Source organism: Neolamprologus brichardi, chromosome 4, assembly GCF_056152115.1.
Source record: "Neolamprologus brichardi isolate AB-2024 chromosome 4, ASM5615211v1, whole genome shotgun sequence".
Taxonomy (NCBI): domain Eukaryota; kingdom Metazoa; phylum Chordata; class Actinopteri; order Cichliformes; family Cichlidae; genus Neolamprologus; species Neolamprologus brichardi.
In genome coordinates, this window is record NC_142107.1 from 11226547 (window position 1) to 11253980 (window position 27434).

The 27434-nt window shown below is 41.3% G+C and overlaps 2 protein-coding genes across 8 annotated transcripts in view; both read right to left on the reverse strand.

Annotated features, from left to right (window-relative positions):
- Nucleotides 1-1185: 1185 nt before the first annotated feature.
- Nucleotides 1186-17246, reverse strand: iqck (IQ motif containing K). 3 transcript variants are annotated; one of them, XM_087839801.1, is made up of 10 exons: nucleotides 17142-17246; nucleotides 16986-17068; nucleotides 16507-16654; nucleotides 16306-16403; nucleotides 15770-15822; nucleotides 15586-15663; nucleotides 14877-14961; nucleotides 8246-8357; nucleotides 2886-3014; nucleotides 1191-2792 (listed from the first exon to the last, which is right to left on the reverse strand). In XM_087839801.1, exons 1-10 carry the CDS (start codon nucleotides 17149-17151, stop codon nucleotides 2737-2739), a joined length of 852 nt encoding a protein of 283 aa, XP_087695927.1. In that variant the 5' UTR covers nucleotides 17152-17246; the 3' UTR covers nucleotides 1191-2736. The 3 variants fall into 3 exon arrangements, with proteins under 3 accessions (XP_087695928.1, XP_087695926.1, XP_087695927.1); XM_087839802.1 differs by lacking the exon at nucleotides 16306-16403 and having other exon boundaries at nucleotides 1186-2792; nucleotides 15770-15839; XM_087839800.1 differs by having other exon boundaries at nucleotides 1189-3014.
- Nucleotides 17247-18822: 1576 nt separating this feature from the next.
- Nucleotides 18823-27434, reverse strand: part of sun1b (Sad1 and UNC84 domain containing 1b) — a 28997-nt gene continuing 20385 nt past the window's right edge. For all 5 annotated transcript variants that reach the window (XM_087839795.1, XM_087839794.1, XM_087839793.1 and 2 more), the window contains 16 exons: nucleotides 27022-27105; nucleotides 26228-26338; nucleotides 25960-26079; nucleotides 25764-25857; nucleotides 24977-25035; nucleotides 24272-24462; nucleotides 23874-24149; nucleotides 23685-23777; nucleotides 23231-23322; nucleotides 22982-23126; nucleotides 22555-22869; nucleotides 22324-22408; nucleotides 21131-21246; nucleotides 20858-21025; nucleotides 20672-20764; nucleotides 18823-20563 (listed from right to left, as the gene is read on the reverse strand). In XM_087839795.1, coding sequence (XP_087695921.1) covers nucleotides 20447-20563; nucleotides 20672-20764; nucleotides 20858-21025; nucleotides 21131-21246; nucleotides 22324-22408; nucleotides 22555-22869; nucleotides 22982-23126; nucleotides 23231-23322; nucleotides 23685-23777; nucleotides 23874-24149; nucleotides 24272-24462; nucleotides 24977-25035; nucleotides 25764-25857; nucleotides 25960-26079; nucleotides 26228-26338; nucleotides 27022-27105 — 2159 coding nt within the window. In that variant the 3' untranslated portion in view covers nucleotides 18823-20446. The remainder of the gene's footprint in view (nucleotides 20564-20671; nucleotides 20765-20857; nucleotides 21026-21130; nucleotides 21247-22323; nucleotides 22409-22554; nucleotides 22870-22981; nucleotides 23127-23230; nucleotides 23323-23684; nucleotides 23778-23873; nucleotides 24150-24271; nucleotides 24463-24976; nucleotides 25036-25763; nucleotides 25858-25959; nucleotides 26080-26227; nucleotides 26339-27021; nucleotides 27106-27434) is intronic.

Sequence of the window (27434 nt, forward strand, 5' to 3'; positions counted from 1 at the left end):
TTCTTTACATTTTGCTTCCAGGAAGCTACTTTCTTGTAATATTTTAAAATTGTCTTGAGCAATAATTCTCCAAGTTCTTCTTTGGACACTGGTTGCTTTTTCACTCATTTAGTCCAGTCCTTGTACCTAACCATTTTCAGAGGAATTTTTTTGTTGTTGTTTGTTTTTGTTTGTTAAGCTACTTAACTCAACCTACAAGTAATTAAGCATTACAAAAGGCACCTAACTCAAAGGATGAACCAGAGGTTTGTCTATACATAATAGACAACTTCACAAAGAATTATTTTACAATTTCTTTAGGCATCTTTAGGCACTTTGTTACTATTGCAAAAACACATAATTAGTTTAAATTTCTTTACTTGAATCTAAAAAAAATTACAAAGACAACACAGTTTGACTGGCATAAAATATTATTTCTCAACCAACAAGGTGACTTACAAAGAGCTGTTTGCTGAAAATTTGGCATATCACAGTAGTTTGCAGTGTGTCCTCAAAAAAAAATGAGAAAACTGGAGTGGATAGGAAAAAATCCAGCAAAGACCTCACATGTGAGCAATGCATCTGACCCTTGATCCATCTACCATTCACCAAAGCCTCATCAGAAAAATAAAGTTCCATCAGATTTTGAGCTACAATGCAATGCTATGTGGAAAGCATCTGATTGGCAGCAGCTTCATTTTTTAGCATGACAGTGATCCCAAACACAATGCCAGTGCAGTAAAACCATACAAATAGAAAAGCATTGTGGAACACAGTCAGTCATGGATTAGCCTCTCCAGAACAACTTTGTTGAAGCAGTGTGGGGTCATCTTCACAGAGATGATTCTTCAATGTGTTGAAGAATAAAGGGGGTTTTATAAAACACTGACTTTCATGCTCACCCCTATCCTGCACAGATTTCAATAAAATCATAGAATCTACTTCCCATTTTCCCAGCAAAATATACAGAAATGAGGGGTGGCTCAAGTCTTTTGCACAGTATTGCATTTTCATAAATGCCTACTTTGTCCTTTGATGATAAAGATGGAAAATATGAGTCTGTAGTTTAACTTTGGGCTACATGTTCTGAGTATTTGTCTGTCTGACATAGGCTTCTTTAATACATTCAGTGCATTCATAAGATATTTTTGTTTTTACATTTTAAATGTGTAAACGAAGTTTTAACTAACACATCAGTCTGGAATCACAACCCAGAACCAGTTGTTATCTCTCTATGCTCTGACAGCTTGATGCCGACACTACCTTCTGCTGCTGTGTGATTGGGTTTCAGTCGGGTACAGTTCTGCCAGACTTCGTGGAGCTGGCTCCTCTATCAGATGTCCCCAGAATTAAATGGGCCGTTTTATCTCCTCACCCAGTGGCAGCTGTCTTCCAGGCATCCACATACCTGCAAAGGGAGATACATGACCCTCCCCATGACTCACTCTGAGGTGGTATGCTTCACTTGGTCAAGAAGCAGTTCATCATGAAACAGAAGATCAACCATCAGTACCCTCTCAGGTACGCTGGGTTTGTGGCGAGATGGAAAAATGCCAGGAGTGCACTTTATTCTTTCACTTTAATTGACACCCACAGTCAAGAGAAAACAGCTATAGCCTGGACAGTCTAACAGGAAGAAGAACTGTAGAGTCACTTGAGCAGCAGTCTTTTAATTTTTGCAAATCAAATTTCATGATTTCTGAGGCTGATTCAAGATAAATATTTGAATGCCAACAGCTTGAAAAACAAACAGCTGAAGGTGGCAGACTCAATGGGGATGATGCAAAATGTGCGCCTATTCAACACATTAGGCATAAGACCAAAACAGCAGTAGGAAAATACTCCTATTAAGTAAGAATAAACAAAAGTTAAATACACCTCATACATCTATTTTTATGGCGTTATTTCATGTCGTGCGTGTAATGAGTAGCCAAGCCCTCCCATGTTTCTGTGGCAGAAATGTTAAGTGACTTACTGATTAACAGGGTTTTATTTTTTAATCTCCTCAGCTGTGTTATTATATACCTATACATATATATGCACATATTCCCATATGTATTGTTATACAGGGCAAACTTACTTTAACCCTTTAAAGTAATAAAAATCTAAGCATAATATTAGAGATTCTTGTTTTTTTGTCAGATAGTTGCCAAATACAAACCAGTGATCTAAGTGATGTTTTTCCAATTCTCTTTTATTCTCAGCTTCTCTGACATGTCATTTCCTTTCCTGATAAACAGGATATAAAGCGGTGCGCCGTGTGCCGAGCCACCTTTGACTCTGCCCTCAATTTCTGGCTTGAATGGAAATGCTATGACCTCTTTTGTGGAGTGATGTCTATTGCTAAGGAAAGAGGAAAAGACAGATCAAGGAAATATGGTTATCTTCCACTGAGCTGTCATCCAGAGGTGCGGAGAGAGAAATTATGACGCCCGTTACAAGAGGTTTCACTCCTGACAGTATAATATGTGAACCGTGCTATATGGTGCTCATTGGCTGGGTGAGACTCGTGAAGGGAAGTGATCCATCAAAAAGGCAATGAAAGCAATAAACTAATTAGACACGGATCTCAGACCATAAATCCTGGCCTGGCCATATCAAATTGGTTACAGGCATCTTTTTTATTCTTTTCTTTTTTTTCTTTAAACAGGGCTTGTTTGACTGATCACTTTAGGTCAATTTGGCATCAGCCTAACAGAGTTTAATAGTGTTTAAACAGCAGAAAAAAAAGCTTTTACACAAGGCTAATGATTCCAGTTACCAAGTCCCACCAGGGTAGCTCAGGTTGTGAGTTCCTAGTAGCGATGGAGACCCTGCGATTAGTTTGTTGGACACAGACAGGAAATTAGTCAGAGATGTAGAGGCTACTTCTTCCTTGACGTGCAGGCTGGGTGTGAACCACTCACCAGGCTGTGGGCTCATATGGGTGGTGGGTGTGTGGACCGCGGTGCTCTGGGGAGTGGGGGAAACCACCTGGATGGACACATTGTTTCCAGGCTGGGGGCTTTCTGGAAGATCTGTCATAGCGGAACCCACTGGAGACAAACAAGAGATGTTCGGATATGTTTTCCAGGCAAAGTATTTAAAAAAGAGTGACAGCTTTGACACTGTTAAAGTAAGCATATCTATGAAAAACAAAAGCCGGTATCACTTTATAACAAATAATGCTATAAAGCATTATTAACATATTAGTAAGGTATGTGTAGTTGCTTGATTTATCATTTATATAGCATTACTACTCTTCAGTATGCCATTTATAAATATAGATATATCATTATGACTAAAATTATGATAATTACTAGCAGTGATAGTTGTACACAGTGTAACAGTAACAGATGGATAAACACATCTGTATTTATAAATGTCAAACTAAGGAGGACTAATGATATATAAATGATGTATTAAGCACTCGCTAATACCTTACTAATGCCTAATAGTATGACATTATTATAAAGTGCTACCCAAGAGGCTGTCATGAAGTGCAAATTACGGTATCGTTTGCCCCTCACTCCAACCGGTCATGGCAGATGGCCACTCCTCCCTGAGCCTGGTTCTTCCTGTTAAAAGGGAGTTTTTCCTTCCCACTGTCACCAAAGAGCTTGCACATAGAGGATCATATGATTGTTGGGGTTTTCTCTGTAGTATTATTGTAGGGTCTACCTTACAATTTAAAGTGCTTTCAGGTGACACTGTGATTCGGTGCTGTATAAATAAAATGGAATTGAATTGAACTGCTTTATTTACAAGCTAATTATTGAAAAAGTGTGATGGAATTGCGGTTTTGGAAAAAAAACAACCTTTTTTTTTTTAAGATTTCAAAGTGCATCCATACATATAGAGAATCCAAATATGCAGTGATGGGGCCCTTCAGTATTTTTTTGTTTTATCATCTGAGAATCATTTCCCTGATTCAGATCCCATGACTTATCTTTTAAAAAGCTGTAGTTTGGCGTGGCGGGTGAAGAAAATCTAACAAAACAAAACAAAACAAGGGAGAATGTCAAAACAATTAACAGATTTCTGTTGCCACTTCATTTCATGTTGATCTATTCAAAACAATGTCACCAACCACGTGATGTCACAAGCTGTTTTAACAGGGCTCAAACTGACGGTAAACAAGCACCAGTCAAGGACAGTCGAGGTGATTCATGAACTGCTGAGAGCTGCACCTGTCTAGTGCGATGTGACCTTTTGACATATCAGTGTGTGCCTGCTCTTTGCTCTTTGCCTCATTGTTTTTCTCTCCATCTCTGACTAATTCTGATTTCAGACTATGAAGCGGCAGCGAGGCATTGTACGCCGGCTTTCTCGGGTCAAATAAGATGAGCACAGCTGTTGTGGGACTTAAAGACTGAGCGTACAGTTGGGAGGGGAGCTTCCCTAAATAATTTCTCGCTCTCTTTTTAACTCTGCAAGTGCACCAAACATGGGTCATTTATGTGTCACAGTGCAGGAAGGCGACTTCTATAACATCCAAAAAACAAAAACAGAAGAAGCTGGCAAACAAACTGCAACTTCTGTCACTTTCTGTCTTTCTTGTTCTCTCCTATTTTCATCCATTGTAGACTCAGTTGAAGAGGTTGGAAAATGGTTTCCATGCAGGGCGACAGTCTGGACAGACGCTCACGCACTCTCTTACGCATGCACACCCATCCCCAGGCCCCCGGCTAGAATGTCAGGTCAGCAGTAGCAGCAGCGGCGGCGGTTAGCAGTGGCAGTGTGGCATGGCTGTCACACGCCCGTGGAAGAATGTTCGTCGGCCGCAGAGAGCGCCTTTGTTGTGTGGAATGCGTCTGTGGAAACAACCTGTGCTCATGATGCCTCCGTTCTTTGTTTCTGAGCGACAAAAACTGAAACACTACCATGACTAGCGTTACTAGAGGGTGCGTGTGTTTATCATGACACACCGCCACACCCCCGTCAGATGGGCTGAAGCACGCCTCAGTGTATGAATGCTCCTGTATCTGGGTTAAATGCGAAGAGCAGAATAGATTAAATATAGATGTAATTGCTTCTTGAGGGTTTCTTTTTTAAAAACTATTTTTGTATATTATTATCATTATTATCATATATTATTATTTTACAAAGCTTACATCTGGCGGTTATTTTTATCCTCCCATCTATAAAAAGTTCACCACAAAGTGCAGTAAATTATCAGGCAATTACACAGATTAGAGCACCAAACAGAGTAAAATGTAGAGATTGTAATTATTTATGGATTCATTCAAGAAGACAATTCCCAGTATTGCTCCAAACAGTGTGATGTTGACACACATCCATCCCTATTTATTTGTGGGTAGAAGATGAGTGTTGCCTCGTTGAATATATCAGTTCCCTAAGGGGGAGACAATGCGACAACATTACTGTTGAGCTGTCTGTTGTAAGCACGGTGTAATCGGATTTCTTTCCCTCTGTGTCATTAGTCCTATTGTGCATGTAGGAGTTGCACCTTCTGTATCCTTATTATTGAAATGTTTGAAATCATTTACGTGGGCCCGCTGGAAAAGTAGACAGCTGCAACAATGCAAAGTAGAGAGAAGCTTCTTTTAGTCATCTTTTGTTCTTTGCCATGTGTTTTGGTTTTTCTGTCCACTTGCTAACTCGTTGTGATGCACCATGATGGTACAGCGTTCCAACAGGCGCGTGGAAAAATAAATACAATGTCCCTAAAAAAGACCAAGAATCTACCCCGCTAGCTGCACAAAGACAGACAACTATTCGCACACATTCAATCTGGAAGCGCCAATTAACCTAATTGCACTAAGTGTGTATGTCTTTGAGTGTGGAAATAAGCTAGAGTACCCAGAGATAACCCACAAAGACACAGGCAGAACATGCAACTCTGCATACAACACCCCAACCAGATTGCAAATTCAAACCAAGAACCTTTTTGCTGTGAGGCTAGAATTCTGATCATTGTGCCACCATTGCTGCTCTGCTGTTTGATGCATATTCAAAAAAATGTGGCTTGATTTGCATTTTTAGTAACTTCTGGAATCAGCAGGGGCAGGATGCACCTAATGGTGTTTTTAGCTATGCTCACGTGCTGAAGAAGATGAAGCGAGGACAGCAAAAGCTACACATGGATGATGGTGCATTTAGTGGTCTGCCCCCAGTTGTTTGTAAGAAAGGTCTGGGTCTGCACTGCAGGCAGGCCGTGTTTCTTCTACTACAGTGCTGACACAGTGCTGTTATAGAGGCAGTATGTGGTTTGGCATTGTTTTGATGAAATATGCAATGGGAGAATGTGTTGCTCTAAATCCTGTATATACCGTTTAGTATTGATGGTGCCTTTCCAAATGTGCCAGCTGCCAATTCCATACACACTGATGGAACCCCATGCCATCAGAGATGCAGGTTTTTGAACTTAGCACTGGTCTTAAGCCGGGTGGTCCCTCTTATCTTTAGTTCACGGGATGCGCTGTCCATGTTCCAAAATAAATGTCCAATTTCACTTTGTCTGACCACAGAGCAGTTTTCCATTTTTTCTCAGTCCATTTTAAATGAGCTTTGGTCCAAAGAAGACAGCAGCATTGCTGGGTCATGTTCATATGTGGCTTCTTTTTTCGATGATGGAGCTTTAACGTTTCTTTCATGTCCATCACAGAATCATGCTGGTTTTCAGCCTTGTCCCTTGTACACGGAGATTTCTCTAGATTGAAGTCTTTACTATTTTACATTTAGTAACATTATTCTAAAATTGGTCCACAATTTGTAGAAGCAGACTGGTGAACCTCTTCCCAACTTTACTTCTGAGAACCTCTGCCTCTCTAATATGTTCTTTTTAGACCCACTCCTGTTACTGACCTGCTGCCAATTAACCTAATTAGTTGCAAAATGTTCCTCCAGCTGTTTTTGTTTAGCACCGCTTACTTTTCCAGTCTTTTTTCCCCAACATCGCCAATTTTTTAAAATGTGTTGCTGTCATGAAATTCAAAATGAGCTAAGATTTACTTAAAATGGTACATGTTATACCTCATAGGAATGTTAGTAGGTTACTCTGCAACCATCCTGACATTTGTATGTATCTGTATCTGTATCTCATTGTACAACTGTATAGTGACAATAAAGGCATTCTATTCTAAGGCATTCTATTTAAGTCTATGTCCTGTCAAAAAAAAATACAGCATTAAAATTTGAAATAAACACTCGACCATATCATCTATTTAAAATGACTTTTTAATAAAGGAGTTGTTGTTTGAGTCCACTCTATTGGGTATCTGTATTGGTATTGTGGCATCCTCATTGGTGACTATATCAGTGAATTCAGCTCAGTATGCTAATTTGTACAAAGCACAAAGATGATAAGAATTTCATTATACTAGTCAAAGGTATCAAGGGTATGGTGATGTTAGAAGAAAAAAGTTGGAGGTTCTCCAAAGTTCTTTGGCTTCTTATGAAGCCCCCACAGAAAATTCTGTTTGTGTGCTTTTTTTTTTCTTTATTACAAATCAATTTCTTTAGCTGAACTTTGCAACAGTCGTGTTTTTTTCCCTGCGAGCCTACTTGGATTTAAGAAAGTGCTTGTACAGTGTACCACTCTGTTCTTATGCAAGCTGCCAAAGACAACGTGTAGTCATCATCCTTTAACTCTAATGCTTGTCAGTCACAGTGGACATGGGTCTGCATTCTCAGCTGCTCTTCCCTGTCCTTCATATGTGCACAGTGCACACACAGACACACACACTCGCCACAGGCAAAGACGTACACTTTACCCTCGTCTCAGACTTCATCCCCTTCCCCTCTACACTCTGTTACTCCGCTCTTTCCACACTTAAACCCCCCCCCCCCCCCCCCCATCCTCTGCCGTCGCTGTCACACAAGCGTAGCCTGAGCCCTCAAGACATTTTCTTTCTTTTTTTCATTTGCAATCTTCTCTCTCAATTACTTACTTTCTCCCCATGTCTGCTTCTCTTTCTCCGTCACTGCCCTCATTCTCTCTGTGTGTCACCGCTCCCAGAATCCTCATCTTTCAGCTTTAAAAATCAAAGCCCCATTGGCGTGAATATCTCTGCAGCCGTTTATATGTGTGAAACTCCATTTGTGCACAGGCTGACACACCGCACTGTATGCGTATTTATTTTTGTAAATCTGAATATTGTATGGACTGATTTGTATGCAGTCTAGTACCTTTGTATGAATATCAGCAGCTTTTGTCAGGCACTGAAGAGAATTTGATAGTAGTAGATATAATGCTACTAGCAAGCCTGAGGGCTGGCATTCAGTGATATCATGTGAGTGTGTGTGTAAGTGTATGTGGGCTTACCTCGTCTCTCTTGTTTCGCCCAGAACTGCTTGACAGTTTTGCCAATGTCACGGGTCTCTCTCAGTTTTTTCTGCCACTGGCGCATCTCCTGAACATCTGGCTGTGCCCTGATCTATAACAATCACAGGACACGTGCAAAGGGCGCACATGCATAAATTCACATGAGCAAACATCATCAATAACTTAATTGAGCCACAAGCTAATCAGTGTTAGTAAGCTGTTAGGACTGTTTAAAGAAGGTTATTTAGAAAGTCTGTTACAGTATATGCTTTAGTTGCTAACATTAAGAACATTTCTAGGGAGGGTTAAGTAAATAAATGTTCTTTTTTAAATGATTATTTCATTTATTATTGGAAAAAAATATCCAAACCTGCCGGAACTTTTGTGAAAAAGTCGCTCCTTAAACTAGTTGTGCCACACTTGGCAGCAAGAACTACAGTCACACTTTTGCGATAACTGGCAAAGAGTCTTTTTCACTGAGGAGGAATTTTGGCCCACTTTTCTTTATGGGATTGTTTTAATTCAGCCAAATTGGAGGGTTTTCGAGCATGAACGGCCTGTTTAAGGTCATGCCAAAGCATCTCAATCAGATTCAACTCTGGACGTTGACTAGGCCACTCCGGACATTCTACTTCAGGATTTTCTGGTACAGAGCAGAATTACTAATACTGATTGCACTGTGGTTGAAACACATACTGCAACTCACACATCTTGCCTACACTATGCTGCAAAAATAAGTGAAAACATAAGCCAAGCAAGTGATAAAATCCTATTTCCTATTTTAAATTAAATTAATTAATTTTTAATGCATTTTAAAACGTTAGGCCTTACTATGAGATTAATGAAGAGCTTCTAAGGATTCACAGGAACCCTGATTCAGCCTAATCCAGGCTGTATGAATTATGCTTCTGTTCTTGGATGAAACTACTGCAGCTGTTGTGTTTGGTTTTGTGTGTGTGTGTGTGTGTGTGGTGGTGGTGGTGGTGGGGGGGCTGCAGGACTTCCTGAAAGATTACCGAGCAAGTTTGATGTTGCAAATGTGAATAAAATATCTGTAAAGGGCTTCACCTCCTGTTCCCATTTATCCCTCCTCCTATTCTTCTCCCACTAACTAGTCCTCCTACTCCTCCTTTTTCTTTCCTCTATGCTCTTTGTACTCAACTATCTCTGACAGGCTTCTTTCTTCCCTGGGTGGTAGATCTCTCCTCAGATACTGTCTTTCATACTAACACATTACTCTCCCTTGATTCCCCAACACATCAGTATTTCTTCCCTCTCCATCCACCTCCCTTCACTCTGAATTCTCTCCCACCTCTCTTCTCACCAGTCTCCTTTCACTCCGCTCCATTCAACCCCAACTTTCTCCTAAGTGCCTGGTTATGTGGCAACAAAAGTGTTGCTATTGTACAAAAGTGGGTCTGTTATATAAGCCTGGTGATAGGTTTAGGAATGGGTAAAACTAGAGCGCTCCAATAGTTCATTCACGGGGTGTCACAGTGCTGCAGCAGCCTCTCTGCTGATGGGAGCAAACCATAGAAATGGAAATGAGGGGTGAGGGTCAGAGGGAGGAGGGGAGGAGGGGTGGTTAAGTCTGTTGTGTTTGCTCACCATCACTTGTGTGCTTTATTTGTGTCTGTGTGCCATTTCTTCTCTGTCACTCTTCACTGATGTCCTCCTAAATCTTGTATTCTCCCTTTCTGCTTCTGATGCTGTCAGCTTCTCCGAAATGATGGAAATGGAGCAAAAATCAAAGTCAGTTCTTGGAAAGCTGACTTTATGAATACACTAGCTTTCTGCAGGATGCTGACAGCTTGTGTATGACAGCAGGAGACAAAGGGCTGAGTTGTGTGTGTGTGTGCGCCTGAGTTTTCTGAAGCCTGTCTGTGTGCATCAGCACAGCTGATTTGCAGGGCTAAGTTATTTTGACCCTGGGCACCAAGCCTGGTTAAGAATTTTGACGTTTTACTTGTACTGCGTGTTACAATATATGCATCTCAACTTCATCGTTTTTCACAGTTATTTATACTCATTTGAATTCTTAGTGAAACTTCGCTAACGCATTATCTTCTTGATATAATCATATGTGCTGATGCACTGCTCACGTGGCAGAGTCTGGTTTTGTGTGCATGTGACTCAGTCCTCTCATGCTGTATGTTTGCATGAAGGCTGGGATTAGAGTGATTAGAAAAATTACCGAGACACTGCAAGGGCCACTGTTATCACACGCCACATTATCCACAATTGCATACAACATTATGGTGTGCACGCACACGTTGCAGTCTCATAACTAAGCCTTTCAAGCTGCATTCCTTTCCAGTGCAAAGCTGACTTTGAGACTGAGCTCCTCACCCGGGGAAGTGGCTGCACGACCAAGTGCATAAAGACACAGCCACAGTCTGCTTTATTTTCCCTTCACACTCCACCCATCCATCATCTTTGTGTTCACCACAGCTTCCTTCAAGGCTTAACCAGCCCAGTGACCTGTGGCCTGTATTCATGCCCCTGTAGACTGAGTCACAATAAGCAGTTGCACTGCCACCCTACTGTCCTAAAGGTAAAAAAATACTTACATTTAAATAAGAACTAAGACAAATGTAGGCACAGATAAATGCACAAGTGAAAATATGAGACATCAGCCCATTTACAGGAGGGTAAGCAAGGACCAAGCCTGAGACATATCTTCTGCATGAGTGTCACTGCACGTGGTACATCAAATTAACTTAACAGCGAACCACATTTAAAACCATTCATCTATTGCTGCCCTTGGACCATTGAACTGGAATCATAGACCTACTTCTACTGTTGACTACGCAGTACTCTGGGGAGGGGCAAATGTGTGTGTGTGTGTGTGTGTGTGCACATATATGTGTGTGTTTCTTTCAACCAGCTCTATTCGTTTATGTCAGGAGGAATACAACTCAGCACTTGCAGTGCCCCATTTCTTAATATTTCTTAATAGCTGCAGTACAAGAAGGAAGGAAAGGTCTATTAAAAGGCCTATGAGAAAGAAAGCCGATGAAACCCAAGATTTTTGCTATTCTATTGAATTAATTCTACTTATGTGGTGCCAATTTACAACAACAGTCACCTCAAAGCACTTTGTATTAAAATGTCAAGACCCAAGAGAGAAATAGAGAGAAAACACTTTTGAAAAGTAGAACTCCATTTTCACAAGCAGAGACCTCAGGCAGAACCAGGCTCAGGAAGTGGCAGCCATCGACCGCAACCAGCTGCCGGCTGGGGATAGAGGTGACAGATAGGAGAGGAAAAGTAGAGTAGGAAAAACGACACATTCTGGAAGCAGACAAAAATTAATGCACGAGGAATGTAAAAAAGGGAGTATCAGTAAGAAAAAAGATGTATGAGCCTTTTAAAAAAGTTTTTAAGATGACATCATCAATTGTTAATAAAACCACCCATGCTGTGTGTTCACACTCTGCATACGTAGTTAGCATCGGCTAAAACAGTGTTGAAACATGCACAAGAACGAAAGTTTTTCACTGTTTGGTTGCAAAGTTGTATAAAACCTACTATATGTCATATACGTGGTACAGTGTATACACTGCATAATGACTGGACAAAACTAGAAGTATTCTGGCTGGTTGCAGCTAGCTAACTGAACTGCCTTACATCAGAAATCATCTAGAAATCATCAAGTTTACTTTTTACATTTTAGCCATTCTAAATGTCACAAAACCAGATTTATCCAGGAGGTGCTCATTGGGTAACAGGATAGGACTGACAATTAGTTAGCCAATGAATGCCGAATTTCACAGTCAGCTCTGGCCAACGCTTATCACATCTGGTTTCAAAACAACAAAATCATGACAGTGAAAACACTTCGAAGTTTCAAAATAGGACAGGTGATGTCACGGTGGCTACATCCTTGTTTTATACTGCGTGTGGTTGTATCAGACTACCAAACTCTCCAGTGGAAATCAACTGATGGTATTTGTTTCAAGTTTTCACTACAGAAAAAGGACCCGCTCCCCCCAAAAAACTGACTTAGGTTTGATTTTTATTTATTTTTTTCAGTCAGATAAAAGGTGCGCTGCAGCTGAGATAAGGCCAGCCACATAAATAAATCTGCAACTGGAGCCAGTGGAAATGGCAGTGATGATGATAAAGGGCAAAGCTACCAGACCACAACCCACTAATATTGACAGTCTAATTGCAATGGGAATTTATTACACTACAGTCACACTACTCTAGCTCAGCTGACATGAATAATCCTGAGAAGTCTTAGTGATCAGAGGAGACTGTGTGTGTGTCCATGCTTGCACATCAGTGTGCATTAGAGTAGCAGGCATGGATGAATGGATTATAGTTAGGTTAAGGTACACGGTGTAAAGAAGATTATATAATATGTTTAGACCTAGGAGCTCTTAACAGTTATACGTGAGTAAAACAAAAGACAAACGCACTGTCTGGGTCATGAGTTTGCATCTGTGTCTATGTGTGTTTGTGTGTGCGTCTGTGTGCACTCCAGCACTGCTCTGCTTCAGCCCTCAGCGTTTTGATGAAAGAGATTAATAATGGAGGGATAAAATTCCACTCTACAAAAATACTCTCATGCCCCTTCCTAGTCTTCAGTCTGTCTGTCTTTCTTACCAGAACACTCACTCACACACACACGCACACACACACACACCCTCTGCAGTCAGCGCTGCGTCAAGCTGGTTATATAACAGCCGAGGGTGTAAGTGTGAGGGGGGAATGGGGTGCGTGTGGAGGCAGATGGGGGTGAAGTGAACAGAGTGCACTGATCTTATACTGACTATATATTACAGGAAAATCCCACAATCCTATTATGCTCTAATAAACTATCCTCAAGCACATAAAATCAGACAGAGAGGCAGATTTGAGTGAAACATTCCTTGGAATTCTTTACTTAGAAATTAGATTTGTGAGCTACGACATCTTGATTGCACGCTGGTGTAAGAATAATTCTGTAATAGTTATGTTTAATGATCCCAGTAGAAGTTTAACAAGGCACTGGTGCTTTACAGTTCACTCGGTTTGTGCTGACGTGCTCGTCCCTCCTCTGCTGCCCACTCCGCTGTTAACTGCCGTTTTTCTCAAGACAAGGTGAGAGCAGTCGAAACACACTACAGTGCCTGTCAGGACCAAACAAAAATTCTGCTCCGCTCCATGTAGCCTAAATAAGTCATGATCCTAGAGGCATCTTCCAAGAGGCCAACGCTTAGCTGCAGACCCTGATTGTGCTGCATCTCTCTCCCTTTTCCCACCCCCTAGAAGAACTGCATCTTCCTACTCTGGCACCACTTTGCAACATCAGCTCGCCTCTTTCCTCCCGTTTGCCATCCATGCAAAAGTGTTCCAAACATAGACCAACCATCATCCTTCCTCATAATCCTCCCATTCCCTCACTCTGTCTCTACCCACACACTCTCTCTCTCTTTCCCTGAATCCCTTGGGGTGTTCAGCTGCAGTCCTATCAGTGGCCCTGCTGAACCTCTTATTTCAGGGTAAACATACAGCAAGGAGTGACAGACAGCTGGCTCACTGCTGCCACCACATGTGGGCAGAGATCAATTATATTTTGTTGTTCATGGAGAAAAAAAAAGGGCAAATAAGAGGGAGTGCTGCCCTCTGCTGGTGCCCCAGCAGTTCACGACACACATTCCATCCATCTTTTTTATGCCCGCATCCACACTTTTATCTTCAGGCCCACATGTGCAAGCACATTTTCAAATCATTCAAATGTAATGCAATTGTGCACGTCGGTGCAGCTGGCCTCTTTTTCTCTCAGTGGTTTGTGCAGCCACACTAAGGCTGAATCCTCCCACAAGCACTTCGGATAAGAAACGCACAAAAGAAGAGGTTCTGTCAAGACAAACAAAACATGACCCTTGCTTATCCTTACACCACAGGGGCTGGTGTTTATCTCTGTGTGTGTGTGTGTGTGTGTGTGTGTGTGTGTGTGTGTGTGTGTGTGTGTGTGTGTGTGTGTGTGTGTGTGTGAGGGAGAAAGAGCGACAGAGAGAGATGCTGCTGTTTGCCTCTGGAAGTGTCTGTGCATATCTATTTATATCACAGCACAGAGTGCTTCAGACCACAACACCCACACAGGAGGGAATTAAAGCCTGGCATCACTGATGACATAATCAAGCTGCTGAATGAAACTGCAGCCCCTGTGGAAGAGGGGGCTCTTTAAGGGGATGGGATTATACAACAAGACTGACAACAACAAGACTGTTGGCCGATGCACGCTTAGCGGGAGCCTATTGTAGCCTAACAGACACGCGCGCACACACACACAGGGTCGCTGTGTTCTTGTGGGATGATTGCCGGACTCCTACACACTTTCTTCTTCAAAATGTTATCTTATGTCCACACTGTGAATTCTTTGATGAGTTTGTGAAGTTGCTCAAGCAGGCAAAGCTAAAGTTGTGTGTCAGTGAAATGTAAAATGCATCCAAGACTATGCAATGCAACCTCTTCGTTCCATAAAACGTCCCTCGTTTCTTAAAGTTTAGGTTTCCTGTTTATTTTTTCCACACTTTTTGGTGCTTTTCAGACCTGTCATTCTGCAAACCCCAGCCCTTTTGTAAATGGTGGGATAGAAAGCCTGTAAACAGCACTCAGCTTCCAGTCATGTTCAACATACCTTGTATCCTCTCCAGAAAGCCTGGATGAGCAGAGCAGCCTCGCACTCAGTGAGCCGCAGAAACAGAGGAGTGGGAGGCCTGGGACTGGAGAATGGAAGGAAATGGAATAGAAAGAGTGATGAGACAAGAAAGGAGAGCGTGCATGGAGTTTTTGTGTGTGTGTCATAGCTTATAGTTGCTTTGTGCTATAAACCAGAGATGTCAAACACATTTTACATCGTGGGCCCATTACATCCCATTTTGATTTCAAAGTGGGCCAAACCAGAGAAACATGGTGTTGTAAGATTGGCCATGGGGGAGCTCTTTATCATGCTGCAAAACGTTGGAAGATAGAATTAAAAGTCCTAAATTTATGCTCACCTTCACATTTTCTAGAATTGCCCATTGGGCCAGATTGAAGTCTTTGGAAGGTTGATTCTGGCCCTTGGGCCTTATGTTGGACACCTCTGCTACAGACACTGGATTAAAAACTGTACACTGTATGATTTTGTACAATAACTTCAGTACATGTTATGAAAGTTTTACGTTATTTTACTAATACTAAAGCTAAGAATATTCCCTTGAAATGTTTATTCTATTTTAGTTAGTTTTTCAACTTCTAACATTTTTATTTTATTCTCGTTTACTAAAATGTTTTTTCACACCCAGTTTTAGTTTCGTCTTTGTTAGCTATAATAACCATGGTGTGCAAACTGAAGAGATACTCACTGCATCCCAAGCCAGTCCTTGACAAAGGGGATGTCATGAAAGCTCACTGGTTCCAGTCCACTCCTGCGAGGGTTATGGCTGAGGATAACATTCACAGCACTTTCAATGTGACATCAGAAAGAATCTATGTGGTGAGGGTAGTACTACAGAGTGCAGAGTGAGGTGTGTGTAGGAGGACTCTTACTTGTAGAGCCACTCAGTCAGAAAGTCACATGGGTTAAACGCTGTTATTTTCCTCTGAAATAAAAAAGAGACTGCCCTACATTCAGCATCTCCCTTGACTATAAAGCACAACTATTTCAGCAGCAAAATGTACAAGAGTTAAAACAACAAAGCTCCCATTTTGGTGTCTGTAAGCACTGAATTGTTTTTTAGATCCCTCTACTGGTTAATTATTCCTGTACAGCATTTAAATTTATCAGACTACCACCCAATGTCAGGTTCATGGCACAGATGCACTAAACTAATTACTGTTAAATATTAAAATATTATTGTTGTTATCTGTGAACTTTCAAATTTACCATTTTCCTAAAGAAAAGCAGAAAAAAACAATAAAATGAATTATTAGCTTTTGATTAAGATGTCAAATTATGGTTATTTACTTCCTAAACAGAAAAAAAAAATATTTTAGTGGTTGATTTTTATCCTTGATTAATTTCTGATTTCTCAGAGAAGTCCAATTTTAGGATTACAATTGATTTTTATTAAAGACACTTAGACCTTAAAGCAGCCATTTTTCTGGGCTTCTCTTAGCAAAGCCTCCAATCCAGGTACCAACACTGGAAACACTTTCTTCTCCAAGAAACGTGTGACAGGATCTGACACAGGCACAACATTTTAAAGACAGAGAATTATAATTATGGCAAATATGCATTAACACTTACAGTTTCACATTACAGGGAGAGCAGCTATGCATCTTACTTTCAGGGACTTGGGGAAAAAGTGTAGTTTCAGCAGTTGGGGGGCGATTCTGCCGTGAAGGATGAGGTCCTTTTAATGCAGAGTATCCAGGGAGAGCACAGCAAACATCGGGCTCAAAGTCTCTGAGAAGATCATCATCCATAAGTACCTAACCAAAGCAATCATTCAACTTTCATGAACAATTTAGACTTTAAAAATAGTTTAAAAAATAATTTATATTATATTTTTCTGTTATAAGCCATATAAAAATGGAGGAGCTATTTTGCACTTCAAGTAATATTTAGAAATTAGTTAGGTTCACATTTTGTCTCAGGGCAGCTGTAATTTACACATCACATACGTGTTAGTGTTTTGTGCATGACGGAAAATGCATTTGAAGACCCAGCTGGCCCAGTTATCTCAAACGAGGCTGACACAGGATCCAGATTAAATCCCACAGATTTGTATTTGCACACATCACGTCGTCTGTGTGTACTTACGCTGTGCCGGGAGAGCTGGGTGCTCACAGAGCTGGCCTCTGTCCACGCAGGGCTGGGACCGCTGTGCTGTTCGGCCTCAAACTCTACAAAGACACAGTGAACACGTGAACCTTTGTTTTTCTGTTTCACCACAGGGTCAAACAGATCACGCCGTACCTTCACACATTTTCTGCAAAAATTATTTCTTAGTACAGACGATCTCTGCCATTATCTATGTTAACTCAAGCGGTTGCCATGGAGTCACCGGTAGATGTGCTCACGTGACTTCCGGTGTAAACAAGTCCGACATAGCGCTTCAGTAATCGATGAAAATATACTGAAACGATGCAATGCATATAAAATAAACCGAGTCGGGAAGGGGGTTGGCCCTAAAAATGCTACTGCTGCTTTTGTGGTCCTTATATCTTCGTTTTAAACTTTCAGCTGTTGCAAAATTAGGAAAAGGACTTCTAGTTTCCATGTAACCACTGGAGGGCAGCAGATAACTACCCACTTGTATCGATCATATAACTCTTAATTAGAGTTATATGATAGGATAATGATAGGAGTTAAGGAGAAATAATCCTATAAAGGCGTATTTACCTAACAATACTGCGAGACTCAGAAAGAAAAAGCTCAGCAAAGACACACTGAATAATGGCAATCACTAAAGAGTATGCCGTGTTTTTAGTTTGTTTCCTAACAATAATAAAGGAGTCAAAGTGTGTAAAAAAGAAAAAGAAAAAAAAGACTGTGTTTGAATAATAAAGTACCATGCAAGTTTTGAGAGACCACTCATTTCTATAAATTTTGCTTCCAAGGAGACGGACTTTCTTGTAAAGGTTATCAGAAAGTCTTTCAAAGCTTTTCTTTAGACACTGGCTGCTTTTTCACTAAACACAGACCTATGATTCATTCACAAACCTAACTCCAGGGATGAACCAGAGCTGTGCCTACAGTTGATTCTAAAAAATGCCAAAGATAACACAGCTTATAGCATTTTTGCACCAGCAACGTGACTCCCAAAGAGCAACCGGCCAAAACTTTCTATCTGTAAAATACAGCAGAGGCTCTGCCCCAGTCTGGGGTCAGTTTCAGCCAATGATGTTGAAGATCTTGTCAAAACTGATGGAATTATGAATGCAGAAAAGTACAATCAGATTTTGATCTACAATGCAATACCATCTGGAAAAAACTTGTCAGCAGCTTCATTTTTTAGCATGACAATGATCCAGAACACACTGCCAATGCAGTACAAGCGTACCTGGATGGACAAAAAACAAACAAACCCAGAGACACACAATGAAACACTATCAGTCATGGATTGGCCTCCCCAGAGCCCAGAGGTCAACATTATTGAAGCAGTGTGGGATCATGTCGATAGATAACAGAACAAAAGGCAGCCAACATCCAAAGAAAAGCTTTGAATGTCCTTAAAGAAGCCTGGAGAACTATTCCTGAAGACTGATTAAACAAAGTTACAAGAAACCTAGGCTCAGAGAGATCAGGTGGTCATACCGAATATTGACGTTCAACCTCATTAGAACTGTACAAACTCTGTTTTTGCCTCATACTCTACTTTTGCATTTCATCCATTTCTAATTTTCCTCTTAAAATATAAAGAGATGAGCAATAAAGACTTTTGTACGTGATTATATATGCCTCAAAAGTATTAAGGTAAAACATGCATATTACTTTTGGTTAACTCAGAATTACTCAGGCCTGTTGATCCTCAGATTTTTGCTTGTAGATGCTCCTGCTAAATGATGATGTAAAAGATCAAACAAACAACAACATATTTACTTAAAAGTTTCCGCTGTGAATATAAACGAGGAAAAGTTAGAGCTCATCATAGTAATTTTTAGCCATGATGTATTTATTTCTTCAAAATTAAAGTCTTTATTGGAATATATTCCAAAGCAGTTAAGTCATCTCATGACTGAACAAAAATAGCCATTTATCTTTAAAAAAACCAAAACAAACAAACAAACAAACAAAAGAACTAAGATGGTTCCAAAATGCACTGAACAGCTTTTAACAAAATATACATTGCAGGAAGTCTTACCTTGCAGCCACTAATTGACTTGTTAATAAATAAGATTGTGAACAAAAGTCTTTGTTTTTCCTTTTTACACATAACAATTTAGATTTTCCCGTATTTTGAACCAAAATTGATGAGAGAACCCTTAATTTTAAAGAAATTTTGAAGACCCGTGCCACAAACATTTGTCTAACAAGTTCTTGCAGAGCATCGTCTAAAATGAACACCCCCAAAAATCAAATCAAAGAAGTAAAACACCACGAGTAACAGAAGAAATAATAGTAGTACAATAATAATGACAGGATGTTGGTTTTTTTATAAAGCAACACTGATAAAAGGAGATATTATAAAGGATCAGCGCATCAGCTATCAACAATAAAATATACAGATTACATTCCTTCAGGGTTTTCAGAATAGTGGGAGCTCATGTGAGGAGGACGATTAACTGAGCTAGAGGGAGACGGTGAACCTCTTCTTGATAGAAGCAGAACAGAAAAAGCGAAATTATTGACAGGAGTAGTTCAACATTGGTAATTTCATGGTGTAAAAACTACGAGTCTCTACATAATGAGACATATAGTGAGTATCCTCCTAATACTTTAGTCATATAGAGCTCAAGTCAGTGGTTTTATAATGTTGCTGTGTAGTTAAAGGAAACTTGCATCAAAGCCGCCGCTTTAGAAAACATTCAGCGCTTATCCATAGGCAGCATGTTCAGTTCCAAAATAAAAGTCTTAGTTATGGCTATATGGAAGCATGAAGCCAAGATTAGAATGTAGTGGATATAACGCGTCGAGTGCAGACCTGCAGACTGCCCAAAACAGTTCTGTAGGAGTCACTGTGGAGACATGACAACAAATTGAAGTGACATGCCTGGATATCATCTCAGGCAAAGGTGCAGTGGTCTTCATCCTGAAAATAGTTGACTCTGATGTGAAACATTAAAAAATAAAAGTTAAACAGAGATAAGAAGAAAAATCAGACAGATACGGTGTGTGAAGAATTGGTGGAGATGAGTCTGTAACCCCGCCCCCTTCCTTATGTCAAGCATCCACCTTCTTGTCGAAGGTGTTGAGGAGGGACTGGTGGGTTTGTTGGCTCCTGCGAGCCTTGGTGCCCTCAGGGGTGGGGGTTGATTCAGTGCAAGAGGCCTTGAAAAGGGTAGCAGTGGGACTTAGCTTCTTCTGTGGTTCAAATTCTCCCAATCTTTAACAGTCTTCATCCAAACTTTCCTGTGATTCTTTCAAAATTACGCAAAAAACTACGTTCATGACTCGGTCCGAGCACAATGCTTTAAACAATCCACATCTTCTTTGCTTTTCATAAAAAAACATCCACAAACTTCCTGCAGAGTCCCTTCAGTTTTACGGGTTTAAGTCAGTGAGAGCTATGTACAGATGGGGTGGTGCATCATATATAAGTGAATGTAGTGGAGGTTGGTTCAGTGAGGTCTAGGTTCTCCATGGACTCTGAAGCGGTACAGGCAGGTGTATTCGGGGTGACCCCAGTTGGACAACACCCTCACTTCGATTATCTGGAACGTCTTGTCATTCTCCTCCTGAGGGGAAAAAAGTGGAAGATTTCAGGAACTGCTGACAAACACTGAGGTGATTATTATTACTATTTTTACATTTTTAATCATGTTAAGAAGTGCCTCTAAAGTTACCATAACCGGGAAGATCTGCAGTGACTCCCCATCGTCCTGGTATGTGTAGTGTCCCAGCAGCTTTCCCTCTTCTTGGTACTCATCATCTAGACCCTGAACACAAACAAGCAGCCTGTGATCACCTGGGATGTTTGCTTTAGAGTCGAAGGTGTCTCATTACATGGTTTTTGTTGGTGTGTTTCTTACAAAGACGGTGAAGTTGCGTGGGGCGCTGGTGATGTTTCCAGTTGGGGAGAGGGTCTTGGGGATGTGCTCCACAGCAAAGGATGTGGGCAGGATCCTCAGGGACAGCCGGATCACCAGATAGCCCTGAGAGCCTTTAAACGCCCAGCAGTTTCCAGGATACACATCAGGCTAGTGGAGGAGTGAGAGAGACTGGCTTTTAGATCAGCAGATTCTATCTATTTACTGGTTATATTTGGTGCAACGCAACTTTATTCAGCTCATGGCGAGGCTCACCTGAATGACAACACGTGGAGACTGGGAGAAGTACCAGAGTGGCAGGCCAAACAGACTCATGAGGGCCGTCTTGGTTTCATAGGTCTCAGAGCAGCGGGTACTGAGGATGCTGCCACCTTAACACACACACACACACACACACACAATCAGAAATTATACTAAACCGGAAGCTTTCGTTCTCAAGTCCACAAAAAAAATCATTAATATTAAAATACACCATACACAGTGCTGTGAAAAACCTAAACCTTTCCAAACCTTACTGTCAGTTCCTAACAGTTTTTTAGACAGCGTGGAGCTTATTGCAATTAATATTGTACTTTTAAAACAATGTCTTACTACTTTGCTTTAAGGCAAACTAGTGGTGGCGGTAACAATTATTTCAGACATGCCTGAGCTCATTTATGGAACTGATCACAATTAACAGGTTTAATTAATTAATATACTGGCATGTTGCAATCCTGGGTAAAAAAAAGGAGATGCCAGTCATGCACATTAAGGAGGCAATGTGTGAGGAAAACCTGCTCTTCTTGTATGGCGAGACAACAGGATGAATTTATTGCAGTAATCACCAGCAAACTGTGATTCTCTCTGCAAACTAGTTGCCCAGGGGAACTCTCCAACCACTGATGTTACGTGAACTTTAAATCTTTGCACAGTGTAAGAGCACTATAGTTAAAGTTGAAGACTGCGACTCAGTCTTGGCAATACCGCTTTTAACAGTTAGAACATTAACACAACACCAGGACTGCTTTTACTGATCGCCATTACTTCTATGCATCTAGAGCATTACAATTAAATATTGTGCATTTTTCTTCTATGAAAGTGTTACAATGTTTCAGTGCACACACACGCTGAAGTCACCGGCCCATATAGGTCAACACTCTGCTTAGTGGCACATTTCACAATGGAGATTTTGGCATTAATACCCTGGTGTCCTTGAGCTCGCTAATGCCTGCACTCGTATTGCATAAGAGACGTGTAGCAATTGAATATAATGTGATTTATGCAGCATTCAGATTTTACAGTGTACTTTACCTTGCAACCTAAAGTTTTTATAAGAGTAGTCATGTACCAAACATTAGTTTGTTGATACATTACTGCACAGACGTGAGTTATGTAATAACCAGCCTGATAAGCCGCACTGGCTTAGCTACTGACTTGTGTAAAGGATGGAAAGATTTCCTCTTTCTTACCTCCAGACTCCAGGGCATAGTCCACCTGGCCTGTCCGATCCTGGGAGTAGAGCTTCAGAGCATTCTGCACAATCAGCTTCACTTGCTAATAAGAAGCAGAGATAAAAATGACATGTGAGCCTAAAAAAACAAAACAAAAAACCATTGCAAAGTAATAGTCTTCAAGACTGAGCTCAACTAGGATTATGTAAATGCAACTGATGATGCTGATGGTAAGTGTGCACACATTACCTCTTCTGTCAGTCCCTCGGCAGCAGAAGCGTGCCGGACAGTTCCGGTTACTGTCTGAACAATGCTCTTGGCTCTGGACTCAGCCTCAACCACCGTCTGGGTCCGGCTGACCTCCAGCTGCTGGGATATGTTTCTCAGGATGCTAAGCTCCAGTGAGGCCAGAGAAGCCTGCAGGTCAGGCGTGCTCACGTAGCGCTGGGACAGCCAGTGGATCAGAGACTCGGGCACCTCGCCCTGCTCCTCTCCGGAAGCACCAACACCAAAGAACAGAGCCTGCAACTCCTTACGCAGCTGAGAGGACACCTGGGCTGATATCTGGGAGCGGGACGGGGACAATTTTAAAAACTCATACAAGAGGATTCACAGAACAGGCAGGCTAAGCTTTTATTGTCTTACAAAGCCAAACAAAAGTCAATATTTGACTTACAGTGTCTTGCAGCGTGTCCAGCTGCTCACACCTGCCCTTGCATCCTGCAACGCCCTGCAGGTCCTGTCTGATTTTACTCAGCTCTACCTCAAGTCTCTGTACTTCTGTTAGCAGAGCGTCATGGTCTTCCTGCTTCACGCCCACACTGATCGGGAGACAGAAACTTAAAATGTAAACAGCACAAACAACAAAATAAAGGGAAAAAAAGTGGACTGTAAGGTTTATTTATTCTCCTTTTTTTTCTTGTACCTCACAGGAGCCGTGTCTGCAGCTGAAGTGACAGCTTCTTTCTCTGTTTTCTTCTTCTCATGTTCATACTGCTGCTGCTTCTGCTGCACCTCCTGCCGCACACATATAAAACAGTTATAGAAGCAGTGAAGAAAATATAAAAACAGAAGGATTCGGTTTCCATATTTAAAAAACTGCAAGTGACAAGATACATACTGGATACTATTTTTTCAAGGAGGACATGTGATTTTGTCCTGTTGGCTTTCACAGTGAGAAAGTGCAAGTTTAAATATTTCACGTTGCACCACTGTTCCCTTTATACAGACTTAACACCAGGGCTGCATTCTTACCAGCTTGGCTGTCTAACCCATTTATCCAACACTATACAAATATAGTATTTTAACTGTTTGTCACTTAGTGTTTAATGCTCTTTTATAAGTTCTCAGTGGCAAAGCAGCAAACCTGCAGTACATACCTCAGTCTTGGCAGACAGAGCTTTGAGCAGTAACTCTAAATCAGCCAGTCGTGCTGCCTGACTCTCTTGCTGTTGTTTTTGCAGCTCTGCACCCTGCAAAAAAATAAAATAAGAAAATGTAACTCTTGTAGCTTTGTTCTTGATCTTTCAGCACTAACTTGCATTTTTGGCACTGTGTCATCCACCTACCTGCGCTCTCTGTGTGTTCTCCTGCTCCAGCTCTCCTCGCAGCACACCGATTCTCTGGTCCAGCAAGGAGGCCACCCACAGTCCTAGGCTGTCCCTGTCAGTCTGCGTATGGAGCTGCTCCCTCAGGGTGCTGTAGAGACCCAAAATGTTATCATGGCGCTGCTCCTGCTTCTGGTCACCCTGCTGGACTCGCTCCCAAAGAAGGGCTAGCTGGCGCTCGACGCGTTCAAGACGCTCCATGTCCACACTGGAGACTGCCACAGGGGGAAGGACTGGCTGAGGAGGGAAATAAATCAATGAACATCATGTAAAAAAGAAATCTCAAAAAAATCAATCAGTGATTATAATCATGTTGTAGTGACATGTGTATATATATATATATATTCATTCTCTCTTACCGGTACTTGTGAGACTGGGGTGGCTGGGGTCTGCTCCATGGGAGCCTCTGGTGCAGGGCCAGGTACAGAAGCAGGAACTGGTACCAAGTTTGACAAGAAGGTGAAGGGTGACGCAGGACGCCACTCTGTTAGGTTTATGGCTGGCAGGTAGGCAAATAGGGCAGCAGTGGACGGACCCCACAGCCACAAAGCTGCACACAAATCACAAATAACACTGTTAAATCTTATTCAACACACTGATATGAGCCTAAACCCTACAGAGTCAACATATCAACATTGTGGATACAAAACAGTCTAAATTGTGGGTCATGTGTATAATGCAAGGCATGAGATATTTGAATATTCACATTTATAAGTGAAGCTGCAAGACTACAGTGTCTAAATATTTCCTTCCCTCATTTACAGAAGCAGCAGTAAGCAAGCCCATCAAGATGACAATGTAAGGGCTAAGCCATGTGCACTAAGGAGTATTTCAGCAAGTAAACAAAGGATTAATAAAAGGTGCTTGTGATTTACTGTTATGTGAGTAGAGCTTGTGTGAGCAGAGCTCAACCACAGCACAGCCCTGAAAGGGCTGACCTGAATCTGCTACTTGATTTGTCCCACACTCTGGGGATGCGTGCTGGTTATAACATCTACCGCCACACGATCACTTTTTTCTATATGTGCTCGCTAAATAGGTTAGATATTTGATAAGGCACTCACCAAGGAGGAGCAAAAGGGGCAAAAGCAACAACAGGAGCTTCCAGAGTTTGGGAAGGCATCTGAAACACAGAACATGCATACATCAGAGCAATGCACAACTGACAGGAGGACATGTGGCATGAATGCAAAATCCCCGGGTAATAACTCAATATGTTCTCACAGCTCAGGAAATGTGGCTTTACGAGAACTGCAAATGTCTTACTCAGTGCAGTCACTACTGCTTGAAGATTATGAGCTGTGGCCACTCGATGGGAGTGAAAATAACAACATAATAACCTAACTTGGCTTTAGAGAGTTCATAGAGTTTGTTAACAGAACTTCCAGCACTTTCAATTAGATATGCAAAGTGTATCTGCACTGCTGAGGAAAGCCTAGAATAAAGCTGTCACATACTTAATTGCTAGTTGGAGGTCAGACCTGATCGTACTCACTATAATGATTCTCAGTTGAGCCTGGCAGCTCTTTGTTTGACCAAACTGTGTACACAGCAGTTACAGGGCATCATTAGCATTTATCTGGTGTCTTGTTTCTGGCTGCATGATGAAAGTCCAGTGTTCACTCTCTTTTAACACCGTGTTTGGCCTCTACTAACTCCTGATGAAAATAAGTTCACCTTTAGCAGCTAAAATGCAGGAATCCATCCCATTATATTATTGTACAGTTTTATCTTAGAAAAATCAAATGTAGATATTTTAGTATTTTGAAAGCTATTCAACAGATTAAATGTTAAACTCTCTTCTATTCCTTGCGAGATTCTGAAAGACAGCTGAGGAGGAATGACTCTTACCGGGTTAGAAAGAAGACGTTGAGCAGAGACATGAGAGACACCAGCTGGTACCATCCTGTTGCAAGAAACCACAGAAGTCCTTTGCCTGCCTTCACTGTTGAGAAAGAAAAATACAAAACACACAGAATGAGAGGGCAAGAAAGAAGTAGAGGATGAACATTTCTAAAAAGATGAAATAAAAACAAGAGCCACTGACCTGGAGCCGCCAGGAGCATCCAGAACAGTGAGAGCACCCTTTGTGCTGCCGTCCCTACACCTGAACCTAAAGCTTTGCCTGCTCTCATCACACAGTAACCTGGCTGGAGGAGGCAGTGACCTGGAAAACAGGGTAAAAGAGGGAAAGGTTTAATTCACTAAACTCAGCTAAAGCAATAAACTGATCGAGCTGCAACTGAATGATCAAAACATACATGTTCCTGTAAATTTATACGGTGTGATCAACAATAAGAGAAGTGCTGGTTAACCTGCATAAACTAGGACGCTCCACAGTGCCCCCGCCAGTCGGCGGGACCTAGAGGACTGTTTGAGGAGGACGGTGTGTGTCTCAGAGACCTGCTTCCCTTTACAGTCATCACCTGTGTAAGCCCAAATGATGGACAGCAGGCACGCAGAATGAACAGAAAAAAGCATGTGTGAATGAACTCATACAAAAACAATAAGAAACGCAGTCGGGCAAATTATCAAAGCAAAGCAAATTAAAATAAAGAAAATGAAAAACAAATTATATTATAATTTTTTAAAAAGCCATGAGCATGCATGTTCTATATAACTCTGCAATGCATGAGATGCTGCACCATGCAAAGCTGCGTTTCCTGACTTAAAGGTCGTTTCTAATTATTTAAGAATTTATTCAGACTCAGAAGAACAACTGAAAATGGTATTTGTCATATTTGTTTCTTTTATTCTTAATTTTAAAGACCATTGTGAAATCCAGCAGCTACTTCACCTATTACTAGTCTAAAACAAGATGCTTTTCAACCAGAAATTTGCTTTATTTCTTGGATCACGGTCAGTCGTGTGGAATCTGACGTTTTTGTGTAAACTGATGGCTCGACATTAGTCTGAGGCACATATTTAAGACAAAGAAACATCTGCAGGTCACGTCGGTCAACGGGCTTCAAACCAGCTAAATCAGTTCACACAACCTTTGCTCGCTGATCTAGACACAGGTCACGCATATCATTAACTCTGTCAATCATGCTACGTGTGAGAAAATGAGCACATGCATGTGTGCGAGTGTGTGTGAGTGCCTGCTTACACAGGGAGCCATTGAGATTAAGATGTGACGCATCTTCAGTAACCAGATCCTTCACATTCATGCTTCCACAGTAGCTCGAGTGAGCTGCAATATACACACAAGGCATGTATTAGCAATATTATCAGTTGTGTGAGAAAGTTATAATGAAAAGGAAGGCGGAGTGTGAGGATGGCAAAATGCACGCCACTAATGTGACGATGAGGAGTCCTCGTGAAGGAAATGAAGAGCAGTAGATAGAAGAGTGAGGAGAAAACACATGTAGTGAAAAGGTCACAGTTGATAAAGTTCTGCAGCTGTGAAAAAAAAAAACAGCTTAAATCAGCAGCAGAGTTGGAAATAATCTTTTTTTTGCTAATTAAAACTTTTGATTGCACATTGATAGGGTGGCTGGAGTCAAAGAGCCTTGTTAGTTC